At 35.7% G+C, this 26837-nt stretch overlaps 1 protein-coding gene across 2 annotated transcripts in view; it reads left to right on the top strand.

Moving 5' to 3' along the window:
- Positions 1-966: 966 nt before the first annotated feature.
- Positions 967-26837, top strand: part of LOC115210294 (ribosomal protein S6 kinase 2 beta) — a 93048-nt gene continuing 67177 nt past the window's right edge. The window contains exons 1-2 of one of the 2 annotated variants that reach the window (XM_029778812.2): positions 967-1196; positions 1839-1877. In XM_029778812.2, the coding sequence (XP_029634672.1) occupies positions 1137-1196; positions 1839-1877 (99 nt within the window). In that variant the 5' untranslated portion in view covers positions 967-1136. The remainder of the gene's footprint in view (positions 1197-1838; positions 1878-26837) is intronic. The other variant, XM_029778811.2, reaches the window with a different exon arrangement.

Raw genomic sequence — 26837 nt, forward strand, 5'->3', positions numbered from 1 at the left:
GATCTGCTAATTTTGGGTTTGAGATATTTAAAAATTTTACTTCTTTCTCTTTCAGAACTATGTAGGTCACCTAGTAACATAGTTTATATATTCATCTAAACAGTCTTTGAACTGCCAGTTCACCTGAGATATTACCTTCTCTATTTTCTTTGTTCCTCATCTTTTATATATCTCTTGAAAGATTTGCCTAGATAAAAGATAAAATCTGTCTTTCTCTTGGCTATAAACATGATAATTTTCTAAATGCTGAACAATCTTAAACTAATATTTTATAAATCAGACTATAATCAGAAAGCACTTGATTTAAATTTAGATTTGTGATTTCAGTCTAAAAAAAGAAAAAAGAGGTAAACTTGTGTATTTTGAACAACCCTATTGGTGTATAGGTGATAACGGATAACTAATGCAAGAATGCTTTATTTTAGAAACATACCACATTTAGACCAGAGTTTACAAACAGACGACTGAAAATATTGTCCACAGATTGGACTTATTGTCTTTTTACATTAAACTACGGTGTATATATATATATATATATATATATATATATATATATATATATATATATATATTATATATATATATATATATATATATATATATATATACATATATATATATATTCCAAATCTCAATTGGAAGGGATGATAAGAGAATAGAATGGAATTTGTAAAGAGCTTGGTTAATACGGGAGCTCAAAATTGATGTATGTGTTTGCGTGTGTTGTGCGTGCGTGCGTGCGTGCATGCATGCATGCATGCATGTATGTATGTATGTATGTATGTATGTATGTATGATGTATGTATGTATGTATGTATGTATGTATGTATGCATGCATGTATGTGTGCGTATATGTATGTGTAAAGTACAGTTCAACTACTATCTAAATTCCAGTATAATCAGCTGCTGCTGCTGCTGGTGTTTAGATAATATACGTCACGCTTCTGCTGAAACCAAAGCCTCGTTGTGGTCTGGCTGTAGACGCCATTTTATGATCGGACTTGTCGAGAAATACTGCACAAAGTGGCAGAGGTGGTTTGAGGTGGAGCGAATTTGTCGTCTCTTATTGGAAATATTTGACGTACCCCCCTCCCCAAACTTATTCTGTTGTCAAGATTCCGCTTTTTAGCCCCAAAATGCCGCTGGCTCCGCTAGCAGACCCATGGAAGCGTATGGAGGTGGCGCAAGAGACTGAGGTATTACTTTCTAACATTTCCTCTTCCTACCCCTCCCTCTCTTTCACTTGAAACTTTATTCTAACTCTAAATAAAGTTGTTTTAAATCATTATTTTAAACATCTACATGATAGAAAACCCCCGTTTTTAGATCTAGCATTAATATTCTGCTTTGAAAACCTGCATTATATGTTGTATATGAAATTTGTGTATATTTTTTCTTTCATTTGACAAAGCTGGAGACGCCTATGTTATTATAGACTCAAACACGTGTATGTATGTATATGCTAGGAAATATTGTTCGCCTTTATTAACAACTGTTTCTTTAGATCTGAACCCAAATAAGAAGGATCTAAACCTTATTCATCTTTAAAAATATATTTGACGCACGTTTCTTTAATAAATTCTTTCTCTTTAGCCTAGCATTATTTACACATTCCATTGCATACAATTAATTTGTAATAAAGTTCTCTGAAAATGTATTTATTATTAAATGAATTAATTTGAAATAAAGATTTCCCAATTCCCCAAGTGTTGATGATGGTAAATTATCGCATATAAACAATTGTTCGTTCCCTGTCTAAATAAACTTGAACGTTTATTTCTAATTCTGTTGACATTTTGTTTCGTGATGTTGACACAAGATCTTTTTCAATCTTTTAGGGGGCTGCTAGCACAGAGGATATGTTAGTAGATTTTCAGGTAAGTGGAGTACAGTTTCATTTATTTTCATTTCCTTCCTAATTTGTAAACAAATATTTAACCACTTTAGGTAATATTGTTCACTTGGATTTTCTTCACCATTATTTTAAATCGGTCTCTAATATAATGTCTCATCTAGAGAATACAATTTGAAGTGGTTGTTTGATTTCAAATTTATCTCACATACTGCCCGTATTAAAATAATTTTCTGGTTGATCACCTTAAGATTATGCCATCTGTTGAATGGTGAGAAACTCCACCCATTCGAAGGCCTGTACACCTGCTTATCAATATGGATATTTATATTCGAGTTATTTGCACGTGCCTTTTTTTTTTCTCTCATTGCACTGGCTGCTACTTTCTTCATACAAAAACGACCATTCCTCTTAACCATGGTTCTTATGAAATTCCGACAATGCTACTATCGGCTTCGTCTACATTTAAATCTTACAATAATTTCTCTTTCTTGAATGTAATTTAGTATAAAATCTAAAGATTTAGCCGTGTTTTCACCATATTTATAAATGTTTTGACATTTTTTATAAATATTTTCGTTATCATTTTTTTTGTTTTGTTTTTTTTATTTATATATCCGGAAATGACTTCCTTAGATTAAATAAAACGTCAGAATTTTTGTTTATAGTTAAGCCGAATCTTTCATAGTCTTAATAGTATCTTACGATTTCTCTAGTGTAACCACAGCTTTCTGCTATATAAAATTATCGAAGCAGCAGCCACGAATAAAAAAAAAATCTCCAGTAACAAGATAAGGTCGGTTGCGATAGCTTAAGCCATTTCTCCAGTATGATGAATAACATTCCTTCAGTGCTTCTTCTACAGTACTGCAATGTCAAGGCCTGCTACCTGTGTCTACTTGCTTCATCCTGCCTCTTAACGTTCTTTTAAAGAAAATGATTCTTCTATATTCTTCCAAGAATTTTTTTTAGCAGACTATTTATTCCTCTGCGGGGGTTTTTGTCCTCCTTTTTCTTCTTTCCAATCTACTAACTAGCGGAGTTTTATTTTTAGTCATCTAATTTTTTTTATTGTTCTACATTACTTCACGACTCCACCCAGCTACTAATGCAGACCGATGTACTCTACTCTTCATTTCACAACTGATATATATATATTTTTTCAATTATTTTCCGTACTAAGAATCTGTAATTTATCGATTAAGTAACGTTAGAAAGTTCCGATCACGATTTTTCTAGTGGTTCGTCAAAAAGTATCGACTTTAAGCAATTTCTGGTTATGCGGTGGAGACTCACAAAATTGATATTTCTACCTGCTGGTTTTGTCTTCTACCCATTAATAAATTTATTTTCCTCTGTACCTATTGCTTATTTTCTCCATGTTTAATATTTTCGTAAGTCTTTGGTAGTGTACTCATTGAAGCTTCCGTTGCCTCTTTTCATATTGGTTCTCTTGAAAATTTTCGAACTTCACCTGTTTATTTATACTGTAACCATCTGTGTAATGGAGTCTGGATAATTAGTATGTAGTAATATAGGAGTCTGGAGGTTTCCTATTACTATTAGTTAATTATTAGATTCATACTCTCGGTTGTCTTTGAACAATCTAATTCTGCTATTATCCACCATTTTCTAACTTGAAAATTAGCCCGGAGATCGGTGGCTGTGTTTATGACCTATTTCTCCGGAAAAGCTATATATATATATATATACATACATACATACATATATACATTATATATATATATATATATATATATATATATATATATATATACACACACACACACACTCACACAATTAGTATCCTCATAGTGTTGTATTATGAATCTTTTATTAGTGATTAACATTAAATTAAAAACTTTTGATGACGTAATAAAACTGTATTTACTAAGTTTAAGTTTCTTATAAATATAGTTTATTCAGCGGTCTTGTGAAATTTGCTACCCTATTTCTTAATTTATTTTGGACCCAATGTTATTATGCCAGTATTGAACTTGATAGAGCTCCGTTTTCCCCCAGTTAAAACTATCATGTAGTTAGTGAGTTACAAGCCGGAGAGGTTTCAGTGAAGACTGACTTCTATCGCCTAGAGGAGAAATCTTTTGCATTCCATTGAGGTGTTTGATTCACCACATTAACAGCTACATTTCATTTGATCTAGTTTTTTTTTTATTCATTTGAATATTCAATGTGAGTTTATTTTGTTTTCTGGAAAACATTCAACCTACTTTCAGACTGAGAATATATTTAGGTAAAAGAATATATCAATTTTAAAATATATAATGAAAAGGTTAGTAAGTTTTAAATTTTTATATACTTCTTGTAGACATGCCGGTGAGCTGCCTTAAGTCAACTGTATCTTCGATATAATTAAAATTGGTTCTTAGGTCATCTTACTGCTACAGTTTATTAAGTTATTCATATTTGACAGTTTATACCTGTACGTACAGTGAACATAGAACTTAGAATAACAAAAGGTAGTATACAATTTGATCGTGTATAATATTGGTTTTTCACAACAGCTCAAATTATAGGAGGATGGATATAGTTAATTGAATCAACTCAGTTCAAGACTAGTACTTCAGATAAGTTCAGGAGGGATGAAGAGCAAATTTGACTCAGTATTTGAACTTGGAATGTAAAATGTTGTTACTGAAAACAGCATTGATTTCCACTACTGTCACCATTTTCTCCACTGTTCTGATCAAATGAATTAGTTTTGAGAAATTGGTTAATTATATACTATTTTGTTATGATAGAAAAGTTAGGATTTTGACAGATAGGACCAGCTGTCAATTCTCTCTTGTTGGCAGGTGTAGATTTGTTGGGAAAATTCAACAATTTGTCTGAGCAAATTATTTTACACAACAGTATCTTTTGAACTGATTTGTTTACTTTAGCAAATGACTAATTCTGGAATTAGACATTGTTTAGTATTCAGTTACACGAACTGAACTAAGTGGAATCTATGATTTTTAGGTTGTCTATGAAATGTAGGTTAAATGCCTCATGACCCCCTTATAAAGGCTTACTCAAAGACTTTCTGCAAGGAGCCTTTATGTGGGTATTCAATTTGCAAGAAATAGTAGCTAGCATCACTATCTGGAAAATGTTGTCTTGGGAGCACTGTACTTTGCAAAAAAAGATGGGATTGTCATGGTTAGTATATCTTTGATCATAGATACGCTTTATGCAGGGCTGAACAACTAATATTTGAGACAATACTGTGGAAATAGTCAACTGTAAAAATAAGAGAATAATCACTCCCATCTCCAAGGCTAACAACACTGAACTAGAACTGGGCCTTACAAAAACCGAGGAACTCTCTTGGTGAATGTTCATCCTTAGCAGAACAAAAACTGCATTACATAGCCAGACCTTTGTCTTCAAAACCAGACTACTATTCCCTGATAACTATTAACTTTCTATAAAGCTCAGGTGAGACCTACTATTAAGTATTGCTTCAACATTTTAGATAGTGCTTCTGACATTCAAGGAAAGACCACTTAACTGGTTGGCATGAAATTGCTCTCAAACACATACCAATCTCTGGTCCACAAACATACTGTCTTCTCTTCCTACCTTTTCTGTTGGTGCTACATAAGCCCCCGCTCCTCGCAGCTGGCTAGTCTTGTACCATCTCTTGTCAAGTACTTCCAGCTAACTTGTCTCTCTCTCCATCCATGTTGCTTTCAGCTTCCCATGTCTGGACTAACCTTTATGACTAGTCCTTCCTCTCTGGGGTGTCAGTCCTCTGAAATTCCCTCTTAGCACATATATCTCCTGCAGCCATTGGCTTGCTACTGTTCAAGATGAATGTTAATGGCATCAGTCTCACTGGTCTTAAAAAAACTGCAAAAGGCATAGGCAGAGCCTCTTCCTCCAGACCAATCTAACAAAAATGTTTTCCATATTGGGAAGTCTGCACTCTGATATACCATTACTCTTCAGTCTTGCCAGTTTTCTTCTCATTCTTGATCTAGGAAATTTAAATATTAAAGAACACTGTGTATGTGATGACATGCATATAAGTACATTCTGTAATTAATATATTACAAATAAAATATGAGCCATGTTAGTTTGAACTGCATAGTAGAGTGGGACAAATAAGTGCGACCTTCTTTTACTTGTTTAGTCATTGTACTGCTTTGAGGGCTTAGTCAAACAACTCCACCTCAGTGTATTTTTTTAAGTTTGATATTTATTCTATCAGCCTCTTGCTGAACTGCTAAATTATGTGGATGTAAACAAACTCCAGTTGTCAAGCAGTAGTGGACAGACATACATGCATACATATATTTATACTATGGGCTTCCACAGTTACCATCTACCAAATTCACTCAAAGCTTTGGGCTGCCCATGGCTACAGGAGGAGACATTTGCCCAAGGAGTCGCACAGTGCGACTGAACCTAAAACCATGTGGTAGCAAAGCAAGCTTCTTAAGCACACGACCATGCCTTGACAGGCTTCTTGACAGTTTCCATCTACTAAATTCATTCAGAAGGCAATACTCAGCTCGAGGCTATAGAAGAAGGCACATGCTCAAAGTGCCACAAAGTAGGATAGAACTTGAAACCACATTATTGCTAGGTGAGCTTCTTAACCAGACAGTCATTAAGTAAAATCTTTGTTTCTCCAAAAGACATTTCTTTTCAATAGCAATTGTTATTTTGTTGTAATATCTAAGTTAATATACAATAATTGTCATTACAGCTAGATTTATTTAGATAATATAAAATATTCTTTTCTACTCTAGGCACAAGGCCTGAAATTTTTTTTGGGGGGGCAGTTGATTAGATTGACCCCAGTATGCAACTGGTACTTAATTTATCGACCCTGAAAGGATGAAAGGCAAAGTCGACCATGGCAGAATTTGAACTCAGAATGAAATACCGCTAAGCATTTCACCCAGCATGCTAACGTTTCTGCCAGTTCACTACCTTAGATAATATAAAATATCTAGTGTAGATAAACATCAAAAGTTACGTAGTCTAGGCAAACTTATTTCCATCGATATTTTTATACTAATTAGTATAGTGTTGATTGGTATGTGTACACCAATTTTCTGGACACTGATGGTCTGGAACCTCTTATACTCACCAACTCACAAACAGAAACCTCAAATTCTTACAGATGCCAGATTAATTTACTGATACTTAGCACAGACTAGTGCCTTGCACAGTGCAGTATTAATAAACTCGTATCATTTATAATAATGTACAGGTACCTGTATTTCATTTAAATATTTAAGTAAATTTAATATTTGTTTAGTTTAGAGTGTTTTGACTAACTCCTGGTTCAGAAAAAAATTAGTAATTCAGAACAGCTTTGGAACCAAAGGTTTCAGAAAATTCATGTTGTACCTGTGATATGCATGAGATGACTAACACTATTTCTTTCTGGTTGTCATTATTGACAGTTGTAAGGTGGTGATCTAGCAGTGTCAGTAGAGTGTTGGATAGAATGCCTTGCACTCTGTCCCAACTTTATGCTGTTCAAATCTTGCCAAACTCAACTTTGCTTTTCATCTTTTTGGGGGTCATTGAAAAAAAAAAAATGGACCTGTGCAGGTACTTTTGGTGGATTGGGTTGGTGGAACTGTTCGAACATCAGCCTAGATGCCTTGTGTTTGTTCTGGTTGTTTGCATTCTGACAACAATGGTTGTGATGACACTGATGTTAAGGTGTATTAGCCCCAAAGTTGCAGCTTGCCTTTGGACAACATTGATGTTGTGAAGAAGGGAGACTTACATGTATGGGCAAATGCCAAACTTCCCTCAAAAATAAGAATAAAATCCCTTGCTCATGCTTGTGCATAAAGGTGCAGATAAATGTTCAGCTCTGAAAGATGGAAACCTCAAAAATATATAAGTTGTAAAATATTTTATTCTAACAGTTCAAATAATTCTATATAGATCTGATATATAAAAAAAGAAAGATTAATGAAAAGAAGAACTTGCCTATAATGCAGCATAATTTATAAAAACCATAGCTTAGTTGAATTTTTAGTGATAGGAAAATTGTCGTTTTATCAGTGTCATAATATCATAAATTGTTCAGCAAGAGGTTACAAATAAGCACCATAGACTGGGGATAAGCTTGATTGCTGGTGGAGCATTTTTACACTACTAGTTATACTCTCTGCAGGGATTGGCTCTTGTCAAGCTGACTTGGCATGACACTATATGAAGATAGTATTTAATAATGCCTCACTTCCTCATTAAAGGTTGTGGGTGTTTCCATAGTATAATTGTTGCACTATTTATTTAGGGATTGTACCAGTTAGACTCTTTGTTAGATTGACATTATTAATCTAGAGGTATTTTTCACTAAAACAGTAAATATTTTACAATATTTTCTCTTTTAGAAAATTTTTTTTTATATGATAAATAATAGTTCTATATTTCATGTGGCAAATTGTAATACTATAATTTGTTATATAAACAGTTGTGTCGTAATCTTTCTATAATTCATTTAAATAATCCTGAAGAAGTGTTTGCACTCTGTTGTGTAACATAACTGAAGAGATCATTTAGGGAAAGCCCATTTTGGTTGTTTGTATTTGCAATTGTACCTTTCAGTCATTACTTTATATTCATGACTCTAGGTGAAAATAAGCATGAAATCTTGTTACATCATTGTTTTAGAAGTATATATTATAGAAGTCAGCAACTTCTAAAATAGGTTAGAATAGAAAAAACACGGTTACAAGTGATGGTAAAAGAAAAATTAATTGCTAAATAAAAACTGTTTGGTTAAGGAGTTTACTTTGGTAGCACATGGTTTTGGATTTTGGTCATACTGTACAGAATCTTAGGTGAGTGCTTTCTATTATTGCACCAGGTTGACCAAAACCTTGTCAGAGAAATGTGGCTGACAAACTGCCAAAGCCTATCACCTACAGGGTACATCAAGTACACATTCAACAAGAAAAATCGAAGAAATGAGCTTATCAGTGAAACCATTACCAGCCCTAATGGCTATCTTAATATGACTGTGGAAATTACTGCATACCAGAATCAAGTGGTCCCTTTCCATGCTATTCATGATGTCGACTGCCAACAAGTTCCTGGTGCTGTGGAGAGGTGAGATTTGTTTTCTCTCCCAAAGACACCTTGGATGCAGCAGTTGTTTGAGTTCAAATTGGGAGAGCTAGAAGGCCACATGTTTACATAGTTTTTCTGGGTTGTCTCACACATAACTGTCCGCTCTCATTTAGGCTTTGTATCTGATATTCTTCTGTACAACACATCTGAAAGTTGACTGTTGACACCATCACTTTGTGCTACCTAGTGAGAGCCCTCATTGACCTGCTAGGATTGTTGCTATGATGACCTGGACAAACTCAGCCATTCTGTTGATGTCTTACTCCTGAGAATGTTTCTTTCTCTTAACCATGGATAACATATCCCTCATCAAGGACCTCCAGCTCTATACTGATTCTGGATACAAGTGCTAGTTATTCTCAGCTATTGTAGTTGGTGGCTAGAGTCATGAACATAGTGTGTTTTTTTCAGTTATTTTGTCAGACTGGAATCTGTCGTATGTTGATGCTGATGATATATTTGAAAGAAAAATGAGAAAAGTTAAAATTTAGTGCCTGCTGTATTACATTAGGTTGTCTTTATATGACTTACTAAAGTTTGTTCACAGATACCTGGCACACTCTGTGTGTGTGTGTTTATGCTGGTCTAAAGAGCTGTGTTGTGTCCCTTTATAACCTGTAATTAAGTAGTTTTTTTCCAATATGAATTTATAAAATAAGTTCCACACTAAAATAAGTCCTGGGGTCAAAATGATCAAGTAACAAGTAAAACCTTTTAAAAGCAATGCACTAGCACGGTTGCAATCCATTACCAGTATTGTAATTTGCATGTGTTCCAGCTGAGAGAATTTTCCTGAGAGTATAACATTTAACAGTTTGTGGCATAACCCACAGATCTATTTATCCCATACCATCATTTGGGCAACTTGCCAATTTAGGTATTAATAACATAGCAATTGCGCTTGTATAAAAAATATTTATTTAAAGGTGGTTTTCATCTTTATCATGCTTCAATTTGGCATCATGTAATATTTTATACAAGTGGGGCAGTTCAAAGGAAAGGAAAGCAAAATGTTACCAGAGTTATTAATTGAACTAGATTTTATCAAGAATTGTTAAATAAGTCTTTTCATATTATGGTGTGATTAACTATTATAGTAATATAACTAAATGTAAATGAAGAAAAGAAATTAAAAGGGTTTTTTTTTTTACATGAAGCCAAAGCATATATTTATCTTCATTTAATGCTTACTTACACAGGGTAGCCTCTTTAGAATGTAATTTCAAAATTGTTTAGTCTTTTAATTTTTGTTCATTGTTTAAACTTAACCTTCTCATGTGAACATTTTGACCTATTTTAATTGTAGTTATCTGCATACTGATACCTTGCCCTTCATTCATTTTTCATTGTGCTCTGCTTATTACTTAAATCTTTTTCTTATGAGTGGCACCTTATTACTTCTGAATCATAATTGCATTATTGCAAGCTGTTTTATATAACATGCATTTGTGAACAATAGCCTTGATGATTAGACATTTAAACCAGATGGGTCTTCAATGAGGTAATCACAGGTTCATTACACTTCTCTGGTAAAATGAAGATGCTAGATTATAAGAACATGTCTGTTCAATTTGATTGATCAGGTGACCTGCTAGCAAAGATGATCAACGTTGTCATTGCAACTCTGTCAGTTGTTTTATCTGGAAAACAATTGACTGAACCCTGTCACTGCAAAATACTTTTTGGCACAAGAATATGCAACTTTTTGCAGGCCCACAGTTACTTGATTGACTCTGAGCCTATTAAATCTAACTACATTATGTATCCAGGGAATCTTGTTCCTTGTGTTTGTAGATATCCCATCTTCATATTTCATATTTCATTGCTACATATTTGAGGCACTTTTGTATCCTGCTTCTCACATATATTTTATGACAAACCTGGTCTTTGGAAATGATTTCTGTTGAATTTTTCTTTTGCATGAATTTCTTATTCCCCCCACCTTTTTTTCCTTTTCTTGTTCCATTGGTCTGGATTAGATGGATTTTGCTAGCCCCCTAGTTCAGTCCTCCTCCAATATCAACCCTGGAAGGATGAAAGATAAATTTAACCTTGGCAGATGTGATCTAAGAATACTAAAACCTGAAACAGTTATTGCAAAACATTATTTGACATTTTACCAATTCTGTCAACTGCCTTTCTCTAATCTCTACTATCTTGTACAAATAGCTATTTACTAGTTTTGATGATGCCAGTATCTAATTTACTTATTCTAGCCTTACTTGAAACTAACCACTAACTTACTATGTCACTCTGTTGCTGCATATGTTATGATGATTCCTCTAAAGTCTAAATATTACACATCTCAAGAAATCAAATTTGCACAAGCCTATGAAGAAATCTTTACATGCTTATTTGAACTGCTAAAAGTAGCTGCCAAATTTCTCTTGAATCACACCTGACTATGATCATGGTGGAAGGACATATTGAATATTAAAAAAATAGATTGGTCATTGTTCAGATCCCCTTTAACATAGACCTGCTCAACCAGGGCTGGTTTGGGGCAGAACAACTACCTCACTTCTCTGTAAATGCAAGGCTTTACTGTAAGTGGTTTTCTTTTACAGTGATGTCATAAAACAGTATCCAAAATTTAGGTCCTCTTCAGAATATACAAAAAACACTTAAGCTTTGAACAACTTTGGTATTCTATATAAGGTACAATTGTACCCAGTGTCTTAATGTAATAATGCTCGTATATCAGATATTCTTCAGACATCATGACTAAACAATCAACTGCATCTAGAAAAAATATCAGTTTACTTTACTTCACTGAGCTATGATCCTTTTTTGTTTCTCTTACTATTGCTGCAAAAAAAAAACAAAGAAAATCTCTGCTCCTTTGGATTTTTGATTGTACACTTCACAACTTAAATCAATGGTTCTCAACCATTCTTTATTTATGGATCCCTTTGATCATTGTTTTATTTTGTGAATCCTCTCAGCCATTCGATGTTTAAAAACTAGTTTTAGTAATACATCTTTCAAAATTCCTATTTTATTATTTGCACATTCAATTGCGTAGGTTGAACTATGTATATCTAAAGCAAAACTTTTCCGTTAACCCTTAAAATACTACTGTGCATCCCCAGCTTACTATTTGGTTTGTGTGGACTCTCAAAAACCACTGACTTAAATAAATTCAATATACCTTTCTTTCCATGCACATCCTTCTTCTCTTCATATTACCTCTAGTCAAAATCTATATTTTTTTCTCATAGAATTTTATTCTTGGAGATCTTAGCTTGTCCATAGTTTCCCTTCCAATAACTAATCTACTTTTGTTTTTTTTTGTCTGATTTTCTGAAATGAGACATTATCATTGACATCATCATCATCATTGGACTTGTGGCTATCTTCATCTTGCTTATTATAGTCACAATGTTTCACCCATTATACCTTCTTTGGGTACGATAGGTATCTGAAGAAGACCAGAGTGTATTCAGAAACGCTCCTAGAATTTCAAACTGAAACTTTTATTAAATCCATTGTGTAGTCAATACAATCATTGATTCACTTCAAGAACCAACCAACCAACCAATGAAGACTCTGGATTAATCAGAACAAGCAAGTGATATCACAAATAGCAGAATATTTCTGGTTTGGTTAACAGAAGGAGAAGAATTCACCTCCTGAAGAAGGTTAGAGAGTACAAAATGTCATGACTGACTATAACAACCAAGTCTGAATAAGTATATAATAATCTATTACAGCCAAAACTAAATGCATAAGCCTTATCTATCTTTTATCTTTTACTTGTTTCAGTCAGTCTCTTTTGCCAAACTGCTACATTACAGGAACATAAACACACCCACACCAGAGTTGTCACGCAATGATGGTGAATACACACACACATGATTCATGACGTGCTGCTTTCAGTTTCCATCTACCAAATCCACTCACAAAGCTTTGGTTGGCCCAAGGCTATAACACTTGCCCAAGGTGCTACACAATGGAACTATGTTGTTGGGAAGCAAGCTTCTTATCACACAGCTATGCCTGTACCTTATTTGTTTCTAACTTGGGTGCAAGGGCTCAAGTTTGTAGGGAAGAGCTGTCATTGTTAAGTCAACCCCAATCCATTATCAACCTTTATTTAATCAACCTTAGAAAGATGAAAGATAAAATCAATATTCATGAAATTTGGACTCAGAATGTAAAGAGACAATTAAAAGCCACAACTCCTTGTATTTACTTTACTGTTTATACCATATTTACATTAATCTGTCATCATTATCACTTAATGTAAGGAAGGGTACTGTTATGATAATTTTGCTTTGTTTGCATAATTTTTCATCCATGCTAGCTTGGGTCGATAGGATTTTTTGTTGGAAAATGTTTTTACAGTTAGGTGCCCTTATTACAACTAATTGCACAGCTGTGAAGAAGGAATGGAGGTGAATAAAAAGGAATCCAGGAGATAGTTTTTGTACATAAGCAAATGGCATATTTTATTAGTAAATGAAGTTTTGGATTTTGAGTGTGTGTAAAATCAATTCATTAGGTTTAACTATGTAAATGATTAAGAACTGAAGCCCATAGTGTCAGTGAGTCCTCAAAAATGACCTCATTGCCTACCACTTGTCTTAGTGAGTTCTCTGCTGGTAGAAGGGAATTTAAGATGTTACACTCAGTGACATTAGAAGCAGGAAAAGTGTTATATATGAAAGCTAACCTGCTTTTACCAACCAAGTGTTTACGTGTTTTGACTACAATTCAAGCTGCACATCAAGGATTTAGATATAGTCGCTAAAAGACCCATATTGGAAGAAGACCATCATTATTGGCTTTGATGGACAATTTTTGAGAAAAGCTTTCAGTCTGATATGAATAATAAATGTAAATGAAATGTGATGATGTAGCATGAATATGAAATAGTTCTGTGTACATGTCTGTTTTGGCATGGTTTTTATGGGTATCCAGCTGTAAAAACCATGCCAAAACAGACACTGAAGTCTGGTGTAGACTTCTGCCTAGCTGGTTCCTATCAAACTGTCCAACCCATGACAGTATGGAAAGTGGACATTAAAAGATGATACACACACACACAGATTAGAAGTGTGTATCAGTGAAGACAGAAAAAATGATGGAAAAGGAGTGAAATGATTTCTGTATGATCCGTTGGTTGAAATCAAAGAAGATTTGGAATAAGATGGTGTGGATGTCACAAATGAGATGATACTGAATCAAAAGTCATGGATGTGTATACATATATCAAATCTATTTGTGTGAACAAAGACCTATGGATGCAATTATTTCTATGCATGACAAATTTTTCAACAAGAACAGACAAAATCCATTATATTTGAATATAAAACTTACACTTGCGTCGGAAATTAATTAGCACTTCTCAAATTTCTACATTTTCTTACATTTTCTTAATTTAATTAGCTTATTATCAGAAATGAACTCGTTTTTAATCAAAAATTTATTAAAACATATCCCAGCACACCACATAATTGTTATTAATCGTGAAATTTAATCAATATCTTGTTGCTCCTCCTTTGGTAGCAATGACAGCTGCTACGCGGGTCGGCATGCTGTCTATGAGTGCCTGCAGGTACTGTGCAGGGATTGCCCCTCATGCAGCAAGAAGTGCCCCAAACAGCTCGTGTCGGTTCCTGTATTGCTGCACATTCAAATCCCTACCCAATCGACTCCAGAGGTTCTCAATAGGGTTCAGGTCAGGTGACTGGCCAGCACGTACTCCTTGCCACCAAAGAGGTATCCCGTACTATCTCAACGTACTTTGCTGCGTTGATGTTGCCTTCGACGGCATAGAGCCGCCCAACACCACTGTAGCTGAACGCCCCTCACACCATCAGACCACCCCCACCATGCTTCATGGTGAGCAAATCAAGGGTGCTAATTAATTTCTGACGGTAGTGTAAGTAAATGTAACATGAAAGAAATCAGTAAAAAAAACAAATTTTACTGTAAAAGACTGAAGTGTGTATTGCTACAAAATCTATTAAAGAAACCTTGTATCTGTAGAACAAGATTTAAAAATACAAACCCAAAATTTATTAACAATTTGTTCTTTGAAACAGAATTGTTTCTATGAGATCCTAAGTTAAAGAAACACTTAAGTCATGGTTTTTCGTGCAGGAAACAGTAAAATTAATAACTGTGAAATTAGATGTGTTAACCCTTTCGTTATTGTATTTATTTTGAGATGCTCTGTGTTTCTTTCAATTAATTTTAAATATAACAAAGAATTAAATAAAATAACTTAGTTATCATTCAGCTAGTGTTTGGAACATAAATTGTGACTAAGGTTTGATGGAAGATTTTAATTCAAAACTTATGAAAACAAGACATTTGTACTACAGAGCCAGAGTCAGTTTCGGCCGGGTTGGTAACAAAAGGGTTAAAGCATTTTATTGTTGCTAGTATTACTCATCATATGGGCAGGTAACTTTAGATGTATACTTTTGACCATCATGGGTAATATCAAGAAGTATGGCATTACATAAAATAATTATAGTTTAACTTTCATTAAATTTCTTAATGCCAACAGAAAAATGATGAAATGAATAATAATTTTCAGAAGAAAAATAATTATTCTAAGAAAAATAAAATTTCTCATTTGCTTGACCCTTCCCATAACTGTTGTCATTTATTTATTTCTCCTCTTCCTCCTTCTGCTACCAAGCCTAGTGTGCATTTATCCTGCACCTCTGATTTTACTTCTCTCTGTCTTTTATGCTCACTCTCTCTCTCTCTCTCTCTCTCTCTCTCTCTCTTCCTCTCTCTCTCTCTCTTCCTCTCTCTATATGATGTAAGGCATTACTAAAAAAAATTGTCCAACCACACAAGCAACTTTTATATCAGCAATTATACTGAGGTAGTGTTACCTACCTATTATATGATGGGTATACTTTGGCTACCATGGGTAATATCAGGATATATGGCATACATACAATCATTGTAATATAACTTGTTTCTTGGTGTTTACACAAAATGGGCAAATAAATACTGATTTTCAAAAGAAAAAATACTTCTTACCTTAAAATAAAAATTAAAACAAATTTCTCATCTGTATAACTCTTCCCCATAGCTACCCTACTGTTTACTGTCTTCCTGCCACTAAGACTAGTATGTGCATACATTTTGTACCTCTTAAGTTAACTCTTTGCATCTTTTACTCTCTTTCCCCTTCTCTTTATGATGTAAAATGGTACTGGATAATCAACCAGCCAACATTTATATTGGCTATTATTATACAGATTTTTTTGTCTATTCTTTAAAAACTGTTTCTCTCCAAAGTATTTTAGTCTAAAAATGCCTGTGCCTAACAGCTCATATTCTAAAGGCTTTTTGGTATAAAAACATGCCAAACAATTTTTCTGTTGTTAATTCATAAATTACATGATCATATTGATTTTTTTTTAATGGAATAAAAGCAATTACAATAGAAGTAAACAGCCGTCATATGTTGTATTTATTTTCATAAATTATGATCAATTTAAAAAAGAAAATAAAATAAAACTGGAAGTATTTAAAAATGTGAAGATTATCTTTATATTCCACATATGTAAGTCTTCAGTATCTAACATACAATATTTTAACATGAAGCAAACTGAATTGGATGATAATTTTTCTTACAACACAGTAAGTTGTATTTTACAAAGTCAATTTTGGCTAGAAGAGCACTTGGTACAGCCAAGATTATCTTGTATATTGATTTTTTTTTTTTTTGTTTGTTTTTAAGATATTTTATTTCAGGTTGTTTTGCTCTTTACCTTACTGCTATCTCAACTATCTTATAAATGTTAAAGCCATGCTGGCATGGACATACTTTTTTTGAGAAATGGGCCACATGGTTTATCATCAGGTGGGCCACATTACTAAAAAAACATTGTCGGGTGTGCCATTTAGAAAGTCCAGCAGGCCACAATTTGCCCATGAATAATTTTTCATCTAAACAACAGAATCACCTATATAAATACTCTGTGATGTTTGGTTACATCCCTCTATGTTCATAGTTCATATCTTACCCAGTTTATTTTGCTTTTCATCATTCCATGGCTGAAAAACCAGTCTATAAAATAAGTAAGAGGGTCAATATAATCTATACATGTAATCAATGTAAACTATAGCTTAGAGGGTACAGCCTTTAGCATGGCTTCAGTCCAATAACTGAAAGTAAAAAAAATAATAAATCTCAAGCTAAAAGTGAAATCAGTTATTTTATATTTTTGATTTTGGCAGCATGTTTGTAATTCTAAGGAATTAAAATAAGTTGCAATAACTTCTCATAAATAATTGTAATCATCTATGCTGTTTTTGTTTTCTTTTCTTTTTAAACTTCTTTTATGGGCATAAAAATATGAGTTTTGAAATGGAATTAGTGAGTTGTGAGAAAATAAAATACTAAGGCTTCATGTAAGGACTTCATTGAAATTTCTAGACAAATTTTATAATGATGATTTGCCTTTTAGTAGTTGAAATATGTGACAAACATATTTCAACTCATACCTAAACACTGCTTTGCACCAATGCTTCATTATTTACCTTGATCGAGTGATCTACTAGCACAAATCAGTCAACACGTTGACTTAATTATGTACAAAGCTACACACACACACATACATATATCAGTTGAATAAAGTCAAAACATGATCTGGTTTCCACATTTTTTATTATTGTATTTAAAAAAAATTTTTTTACAATGTTGAAGTGTGTTACACATTAAAACAATATTTTGTAATATTCATAAAGTTCAGTTATCGCTTTCATATGCTCGTAGTAATTATCAAATTTCAAAATGTATTTAACTGACAGTTCTTGACAACGGTAGTAAAATGACTGACAACCTTCATACTAGACACAGTCAGCCTAATTCTCGAAAACAATACATTCCTTTTCAATGGAAAAATCTACCTCCAAATTTGAGGCACAGCTATGGGGACGTGATTTGCTCCAGCTTTCGCCGAACTCAGTATTAGGATGCTTGGAACCCCAAAAAAACTGAAGAGAACTATGGCATGACCTTTAGAGGACACACAGTGGATACATAGAAAAGATATCTTGATTATCGTTTCCTAATTTGAACCAAATCCCTAGAAAATCTGGAAGAATTCAGCACCTTCCTCAACAATCTACACCCTAGTCTCAAATTCACAACAGAAATGAGCAATACACAATTATCATTTCTTGACATAAAGGTAATTAAAAACAACACCACAATCACAACCGATATTTATTACAAAAGCAGATACACACCAGAACCTAAATTTCAAATCATGCCACCCAACACACACAAAACACAACATCCTGTACTGTCTAGCCAGGAATATTTGTACTGTAGTAGATGATCCAAATATAAGGAACATACGACTTATGGAACTCAGGATTTCTGCTCAAGCAAAAATACCCTCTCCTACTTATAGAAAATAGCATACAATGAGCAAAAGAGATATGCATATAACAACTTAGGGCAACATGAGAAAGACGAACCCATTTCGCAAAGCAGAAATTTGATCTACTGCATTAAATGCCCTAATTGTGAGGAACTAAATATTGACTAGACAGGGAATGCATTATCAGAACACTCGTGAGTCCTCAGACAACAAATCCAAAACACTAATGTTCGTCAAGTTCCATTGAGTGAACATATAGAAACATGTGGTCAGAAAATGTTTCTAATTTTTCCCTTCTACAAACTATATGACACAAGTAAGGTTGGAAGGAAGATAAAAGAAAAACGTTTTAAACTGTTCAAACCTTGACTGAACTGATATAACAACAATAATATAACAACCAGTTAATGATGTTGATTAAAAAATATCTTTAACATATGAATATAAACAAATTACAGAAGACTCCCACCAATCGAAATATAAATGATTGAAACTAAGTTTGCTCACTCATAAAACCATTACATGTAAACCGCAAGCTAATTGGTTAAACTAAAGGATCTATTGCCAGTAATATCGGTGCACCCAGCAAACCGTGACGTTTAAGCTGTATGCGGGCTGATCAAAACCGTATTTGTAAAAATTCAACCTGTTGGAGCCTTCTAAGAGGTATAAAAAGGAAGAAATCAGTCATTTTACTACAGTTGTCATGAACTCAACTGTCAGTTGAATACATTTTGAAATCTGATGATTATGACGAATATATGAAAGCGCTAATTGAACTTTATGAACATTACGAAATATTTTTTTTGTTTAACATTCTAAAAATTTTTTTTCTAAATACAATAATAAAAAACGAGAAAACCAGACTATGTTTTAACTTTATTCAACTGATATATTATTCTATACACATTTATACAAGTTTGGAGAATTTTATGTATATGTATGTATATATATATGTATATATATATATAAATATGGATCAAAACAGTTTGATTCAAATTCATTGGTACTCTGAGTTTCAAGCATGTGTTGAGTGCCCTTTCATTTGTCTACTGACTCGTGTGTCTTTGTGTATATATATTGCATTTAAATATGAAATTGTCAAATACTTTATAGATTAATGTGGCTGTTGAGCTTTTATGCTAAAGTGATTTAGAATAAAGTACCGTATCTCTTTATATTAATTTAGAAATTTTCTCACACTACAGTGGCCAATGAGGCTACTAAATGTGGACGAGTAGCTTGTGCAAACTCCTTGGGCTATAGATAGGGGCATAGCAAGATTGGTAGTGAATTTGAAGTTACTATCATGATGTGTAATCTGTAATATTTTCCATTTTCATTAATTTTAGTACTTCATCATCATCATCATCATTTAACGTCCGCTTTCCATGCTAGCATGGGTTGGACGGTTCAACTGGGGTCTGGGGAGTCCGAAGGCTGCACCAGGCCAGTCAGATCTGGCAGTGTTTCTACAGCTGGATGCCCTTCCTAATGCCAACCACTCCGAGAGTGTAGTGGGTGATTTTATGTGCCACCGACACAGGTGCCAGACGAGGCTGGCAAACGGCCACGCTCGGATGGTGTTTTTTTATGTGCCACCGACACAGGTGCCAGACGAGGCTGGCAGACGGCCACGCTCGGATGGTGTTTTTATGTGCCACCGACACAGGTGCCAGACAAGGCTAGCAGACGACCACGCTCGGTTGGTGTTTTTATGTGCCACCGACACAGGTGCCAGACGAGGCTGGCGAATGGCCACGCTCGGATGGTGTTTTTATGTGCCACCGACACAGGTGCCAGACAAGGATAGCAGACGACCACGCTCGGATGGTGTTTTTTTTTTTGTTTTTTTTTTTTATGTGCCACCGACACAGGTGCCAGACGAGGCTGGCGAACGGCCACGCTCGGATGGTGTTTTTATGTGCCACCGACACAGGTGCCAGACAAGGCTAGCAGACGACCACGCTCGGATGGTGTTTTTTTTATGTGCCACCGACACAAGAGCCAGATTAGGCTGGCGATCGGCCACGATTGGATGGTGATTGTTACGTGCCCACAGCATGGAGGCCAGTCGATGCGGTACTGGCTACGGCCACGTTCGGATGGTTTTCTTGTGTGCCACCGGCACTGGTACCACAAAGATACAAATTCCATTGATGTTCATCTATTTTGATTTTGTTTGATTTTCACTTGCCTCAACAGGTCTTCACAAGTATCACAAGAAGGAAGGTATGCACAGGTGGACTGACTATGTCCCAGGTAGGGGCCACGGGTTATGGCCTGACTAGTCTTGCCGGGTCTTCTCACGCACAGCATACTTCCATAGGTCTCGGTCTCTAGTCATTTCCTTGGTGAGACCTAAAGTTCGTAGGTCGTGCTTCACCACTTCGTCCCAGGTTTTCCTGGGTCTACCTCTTCCACAGGTTCCCTCAACTGCTAGGGTGTAGCCCTTTTGCACACAACTATCTTCAGCCATTCTCGTCATATGACCATACCAGCGCAGCCGTCTCTCTTGCACACCACAACTGACGCTTCTTAGGTTCAACTTTTCTCTCAAGGTACTTACACTCTGACGATTATGAACACTGACATTACACATCCATCGGAGCATACTGGCTTCATTTCTTGCGAGCTTACGCATATCCTCAGCAGTCACAGCCCATGTTTCACTACCATGTAGCATGGCTGTACGTACACATGCATCATAAAGTCTGCCTTTTACTCTGAGCGAGAGGCCTTTTGTCACCAGCAGGGGTAAGAGCTCTCTAAACTTTGCCCAGGCTATTCTTACTCTAGCAGTTACACTTTCAGCACACTCACCCCCGCTACTAACTTGGTCTCCTAGGTAGCGGAAGCTATCAACTACTTCTAGTTTGTCTCCCTGGAACGTGGTAGAAGTTGGTCTCTGCACATTTCCAGTGTTTATTTCTCCTGAGCATCTGCCACATACGAAAACTATCTTCCCAGTTAGCCTACCTTTGACATTGCTGCACCTCTTATGTGTCCATAGCTTACACTTGGTGCACCATATAGAGTTTCTACCTACACCTTTTTTACAGATCGAGCAGGGCCATCTACCTGAAGTCGTTTGTGGTTGGTCCACCTTCCTACTTATTAGGACTTTGGTTTTGGCTAGGTTGATTCTAAGGCCCTTCAATTCTAATCCTTGTTTCCACACCTGAAACTTCTCCTCCAGTTCTGATAGTGACTCAGCAATTAGAGCAAGGTCATCAGCATAGAGGAGCTCCCAGGGGCATCCTGTCTTAAATTCTTCCGTTATTGCCTGGAGGACTATGATAAATAGGAGGGGGCTGAGGACTGAACCTTGGTGGACCCCAACCTCTACCCGGAATTTTTCACTGTACTCGTTGCCAACCCTCACCTTACTAGCTGCGTCTCTGTACATGGCTCGCACAGCTCTCACTAACCATTCATCTATCCCTAGTTTCCTCATTGACCACCAGATAAGGAATCGGGTCACCCTGTCAAAGGCTTTCTCCAAGTCAACAAAAGCCAGGTACAAGGGCTTACCTTTGGCTAGGTATTTCTCCTGCAGCTGTCTTACCAGGAATATAGCATCAGTAGTACTTTTCCCTGGCACGAACCCAAACTGCATATCATCTAAGCTAACTCTCTCTCTAATTAACTGGGCAATAACCCTCTCCGTAACCTTCATTACCTGATCCAACAGCTTGATGCCCCTGTAGTTATTTGTATCTAGGGCATCGCCTTTACCTTTGTAGCAGTTGACTATTATGCTGCTACACCAGTCATTGGGTATGACTCCTTCGTGTATCACCTGGTTAACTATACGGGTGACTATGCTATAGCCGACACTACCAGATATTTTGAGCATCTCTGCAGTAATTCCTGATGGGCCTGGGGCTTCCCTGTCTTCATGCTTCTAATTGCCTTAGCTACCACGGAACTATCAACTCGGATAGCTGGTCCCTCTATTGGGTCAACATTCGGCAGACTCTCTTTATCCCATTCATTTTCCTCATTCAGCAACCTTTCATAGTGGCGTCTCCAAGCTTCTCTCTTTGCATCCTCATTTAGCGCAAGTGAACCATCCTCCATGCGAACACATTTCTCTCCTACCACATCACGATTCTCTCTCACACACTGTCTTGCAACACGAAATACCTCAAGTCTTTCATCCTCACGGCGCAGGACATTGGCAAATTTTCTCTTATCTGCTTCCCCTCTGGCTAGATAGACCTGTCTCCTAGCTTCCCTTCTGGCAGTCTGATACACTTCCCTGCTACCACCGTTCTTCCAGGCCTTCCAAGCCTGTTTCTTTTGTCTAATAGCCCTGTCAACAATATTGTTCCACCACCACGTTATTTTGGGTCTTAAGGGGACTTTGCACCAGCCACAGATCTGGTCAGCGGCTTTCAGCAGGTTGTCCTTCAGAAACGTCCAGTTGTCTTCTACCCCATGTGTAGCTATATCCCCTTCCACTTCGTCAAAGGCTTCAAGTAACATATCTCTAAATCTCTGTCCATTTGCAGGGTCTTTAAGCTTCCAGACCCTTCTTCTCCATGTTGGTCGTCCTAAAGTCACTAACTACCAGTCTATGTTGTGGAGTGCATTCTTCGCCTGGGAAGGTTTTGGCATTTATAAGCAGCCATCTTTCCCTTTTTCTGGCAAGGATGTAGTCGATTTGGCTAGTATGCCGGCCCGATCGGTAGGTGACCAGGTGGCTTGTTGGTTTCCTGAAGTTAGTGTTGCAGACCATAAGACTATTCGCATCGCAGAACTCCAGCAGCCTGGTTCCCTCCTCGTTGCGGGAACCATAACCGTAGCCTCCATGTACGCCATGGAAGCCCCCAGCATGTCGTCCAACATGCCCATTGAAATCACCAGCCACAAAGAGAAGGTCCCTGTCGTTCGTCAATGAGGTGGTCTGCAGTAGGGTGTCATAGAAACTGTCTTTCTGTCCATCGGGTAGCCCTGGCTACTTCATGCATAAAAAAAAAGTTCAGGATAAAATGTTTGTCTAGTATGCCTGCATGCCTAGTATCAAGGAAACCTTCATTGTCTAGAAGTATTTCTTAAATATATTTCTAATTTAGGAGGCGTCATATATTTACTTTCCAAATTTTTATTACAATTTAAGTATACTGGATAGTGCTCTTCTTGCTTATGAGCTAAAGTAAATTAATATTGCAAAGAAGATTTGATGTTTTTGTTGTGAGTTGATCAGCTTCTGCAGTTTAACTCGCATTTGAATTTGTAATATTGCATCCAGGTTCTGTAAATCTAGCATTGTTTTTTGCCATTTTCTTCTGTAACAAATTTAACCATTTATACACACACAGGGAATTATTATGTCTATAAAATAGAAAAAATAATTAACAAATATCTTCAAAATAACTAAACTTAAAACAGAAACTGAAAGTTAGTAAAGTAAGAGAGTATAACCAATTGGAAAATTTGAACACTCTGCCACACATTGATGAAACTGGTGTATAACACATTTGTGTAACATTAAGTATACTAGTTGGGGATTAGTAATAGAGAAAACTTGCTGTAGATTTCACCTAATAAAAACTTGGGAAAAGTTGTCTAGATATATTTTGAGAATATTTGAGTGTTAGGGTAATAATGTATCACATCTGTCAAACCCATGACATTTCATATGCTTTGATTTTATGAAATATGTGGTATCTTTTGAAGAGAGGTAGAGGCACCAAAACCCTCCTTAATCAAAGTGCAATCTAGATTAGTTAACCAGACCTTGAATATGAGAGAATCTAGAATGAAAGAGGAGGCCCTATTCTGGGGTTAAAGAGCAATAGTTTTGTTATTTGTGCTCTCGCAAAAATGTATGCATGTGTAAATTTAAAGGAAATACAAAGAAAAGTTGTGGACACTAAGTGTAGTGAAATATACATATCTTAATTTAAAACTTTGGTATGTTACTATTTTACTGTATTAAGCATGATTCTGTAATTGCTTTACAATTACATGGTTTCAAGTTCACTGCCAATGTATAGCACCATGGGCAAATATCTTCTATCATTGTGTCAAGTCGACTAAAGCCTTGTATGTGAAATTTGGTGGCTGGAAACCACATGGAAGCTCATTGGAGGAATTGTTCTTGGTTAACTTTAACAAGCATTTAAGCAAGTTCTCTAGTCAGAGGTGACTTTCCTCTCACTGGTCTTGGATGCCCTGAGAAAGCTATGTCTGCTATTTCTCCTCTCCTGACTAATCCAATTAAAGAAAAAAAAATTCTCAGACTAATTATAACTTTAACAATTATTCTAGTATTTTTGTTCTGGATGCTTGCAGCAAACGAGTAAACTAACACTATATAGTTCAAGACTTAATCTTATCAGCTGCTGGATAATTTTGTATTCTCTTCATTAAGCCCAACATTATGCTTCCTCTTACTGTTAGGGTATATTTCAATGAGCAGTATCCAAGATTTCAATTTCTTGACTAGTTAACTAACAATAACAACTGTGAATAATGTAGACAAGAATATTGTGATTATTTACTAGAAAATCTGCCTTCCACTACATTTACATAGTTGCAATTCACACAGACCTGGATGCCCTCCCATATGCATTACCGCTACATCTAAATATATAAGTACAAATCTCTATCCTGTTTGCATCACCAACTGCTACAAATATACCCTTTACACCAGCTTCAGGGGTAAAAATTATGCCTAAATATTATCCACCATCCTAAATCCATTATCATTCTAACATAGTAATTTCACAGGCTAAAACTCCTTTTTGTTCTCCAGATTTCTGAAGTAATTCAACTCTTTGATCTTATTTCTTTCATTAAGGACTTTAGTATTCATTTCATTATTTTGTACAGCCACCATGAAATTCAATAAAAGTCAAATTATTGCATGTATTCCATGTTTCTTGATATTACCCAATGGTAATCAAAAGTAAACTTCTAAAGTTACCTGTCATATGATGAGTAATGCATCTTTAGCATATTCAATTTCACAGTTATTAGGTTGTCAAGAAAGTTCTTGTGGTTTTTAACCTTTAAATTCAGATGCACATAGCTCGGCTCAAACAAAACTTTATTAATCGAAATAAACGCCATCAGAAACAAGTTTATTTATGCCAGTAGCGTAAAAATCCTCCGTTCTGGTGGCAATGAAGTTGTTGAAGGCGTGTTTGGCATTGTCTTGGTTTTTGAGGCATTTCTCATGCAGGAAGTTGTCGAGATGCTTGAAAAAGTGGTAGTCAGTAGGCGAGAGGTCTGGTGAGTAAGGTAGTTTCATAGCCTAATTCGTTCAACTTCTGCAGGGTCAGTTGTGTGACGTGCGGCCGAGTGTTGTCGTGGAGAAGAATTGGTCCTTTTCTATTGACCAATGCTGGCTGTTGTTGTTGGAGTTTCTTGTGTATTTCATCCAATTGCTGACAGTACTTCTCTGCTGTAATGGTTTCACCTGGATCCAAAAAGCTGTGTTGGATGAGACCGGCTGCAGACCACCAAACAGTCACCATGACCATCTTTTGGTACAACTTCGGCTTCAGGAAGTGCTGTGGAGCTTCATCAGTGTCCAACCACTGAGCTGAGCATTGCCGGTTGTCGTAAAGAATCCACTTTTCATTGCAGGTCACAATCTCGTCGAGAAACGGGTCGTTCTTGTTGTGTAAAAGAAGGGAAGACAACACTACAAAATGGTGTTTTTTTTGGTTGTTGTTCAATTCGTGTAGCACCCATTTCTCAAGTATTTTTGTTTTTCCAATCTCTTTCAATTGGTTGGAAATTGTCATATATGTTACGTCTAATTCAGAAGCAAGCTCTCGAACAGTTGGCTTCGACTAAGGCTCTTAGTTGATCATTGTCAACATCCGATGGCTGACCTATCATCTTCAAGACTCTTGGTCACTGCCATAAAATTTCTTGAACCACCATTGTGCTGTACATTCATTAGTGGTTCCTGGGCCAAACACATCGTTGATATCACGAGCTGTTCAGCAGCTTTTCGTCCTAGCTTGAACTGGAATAAGAAAATTGTGCGAATTTGCTTTTTGTCCATGTTGTATTCAATGTTCCGGAAAAAAAGCCTAATTATTCAAAAAGGAAATGAATAACGTAATTAGATAGAGAAAAAAGGGCTTTAAAATGATATAAAGTCAAAGTAATTTAACGAAAATTAATTTGAAAATACATCATTTAAAACCAAAATTAAAAATTCCGCAAGAACTTTCTTGACAACCTGATATTAATTTGACTATTTTCTGCACTGAAAATAAATCACATTTAAAGGCATCTTTAAAGTAGGATCTGGTAGAAACAATTCTAAGATGTTAGTAAACTTTGGGTTTACATTTTAACTCTTATTCTATAGATACTAGGTTCTTTTTTAATAAATTTTGTAGCAATAAACATTTTGGTATTTACGAGGGGCGTTCAATAAGTAATGGCCCTGACCCACTTCCCACAGCAGTAGAGCAACGAAACTTGGCACAGTTATTAGTCTTTTTCTACATAGGAACCACCCAGAGTTACGAATTTCT

Source organism: Octopus sinensis, linkage group LG4 (genome assembly GCF_006345805.1).
Source record: "Octopus sinensis linkage group LG4, ASM634580v1, whole genome shotgun sequence".
Taxonomy (NCBI): domain Eukaryota; kingdom Metazoa; phylum Mollusca; class Cephalopoda; order Octopoda; family Octopodidae; genus Octopus; species Octopus sinensis.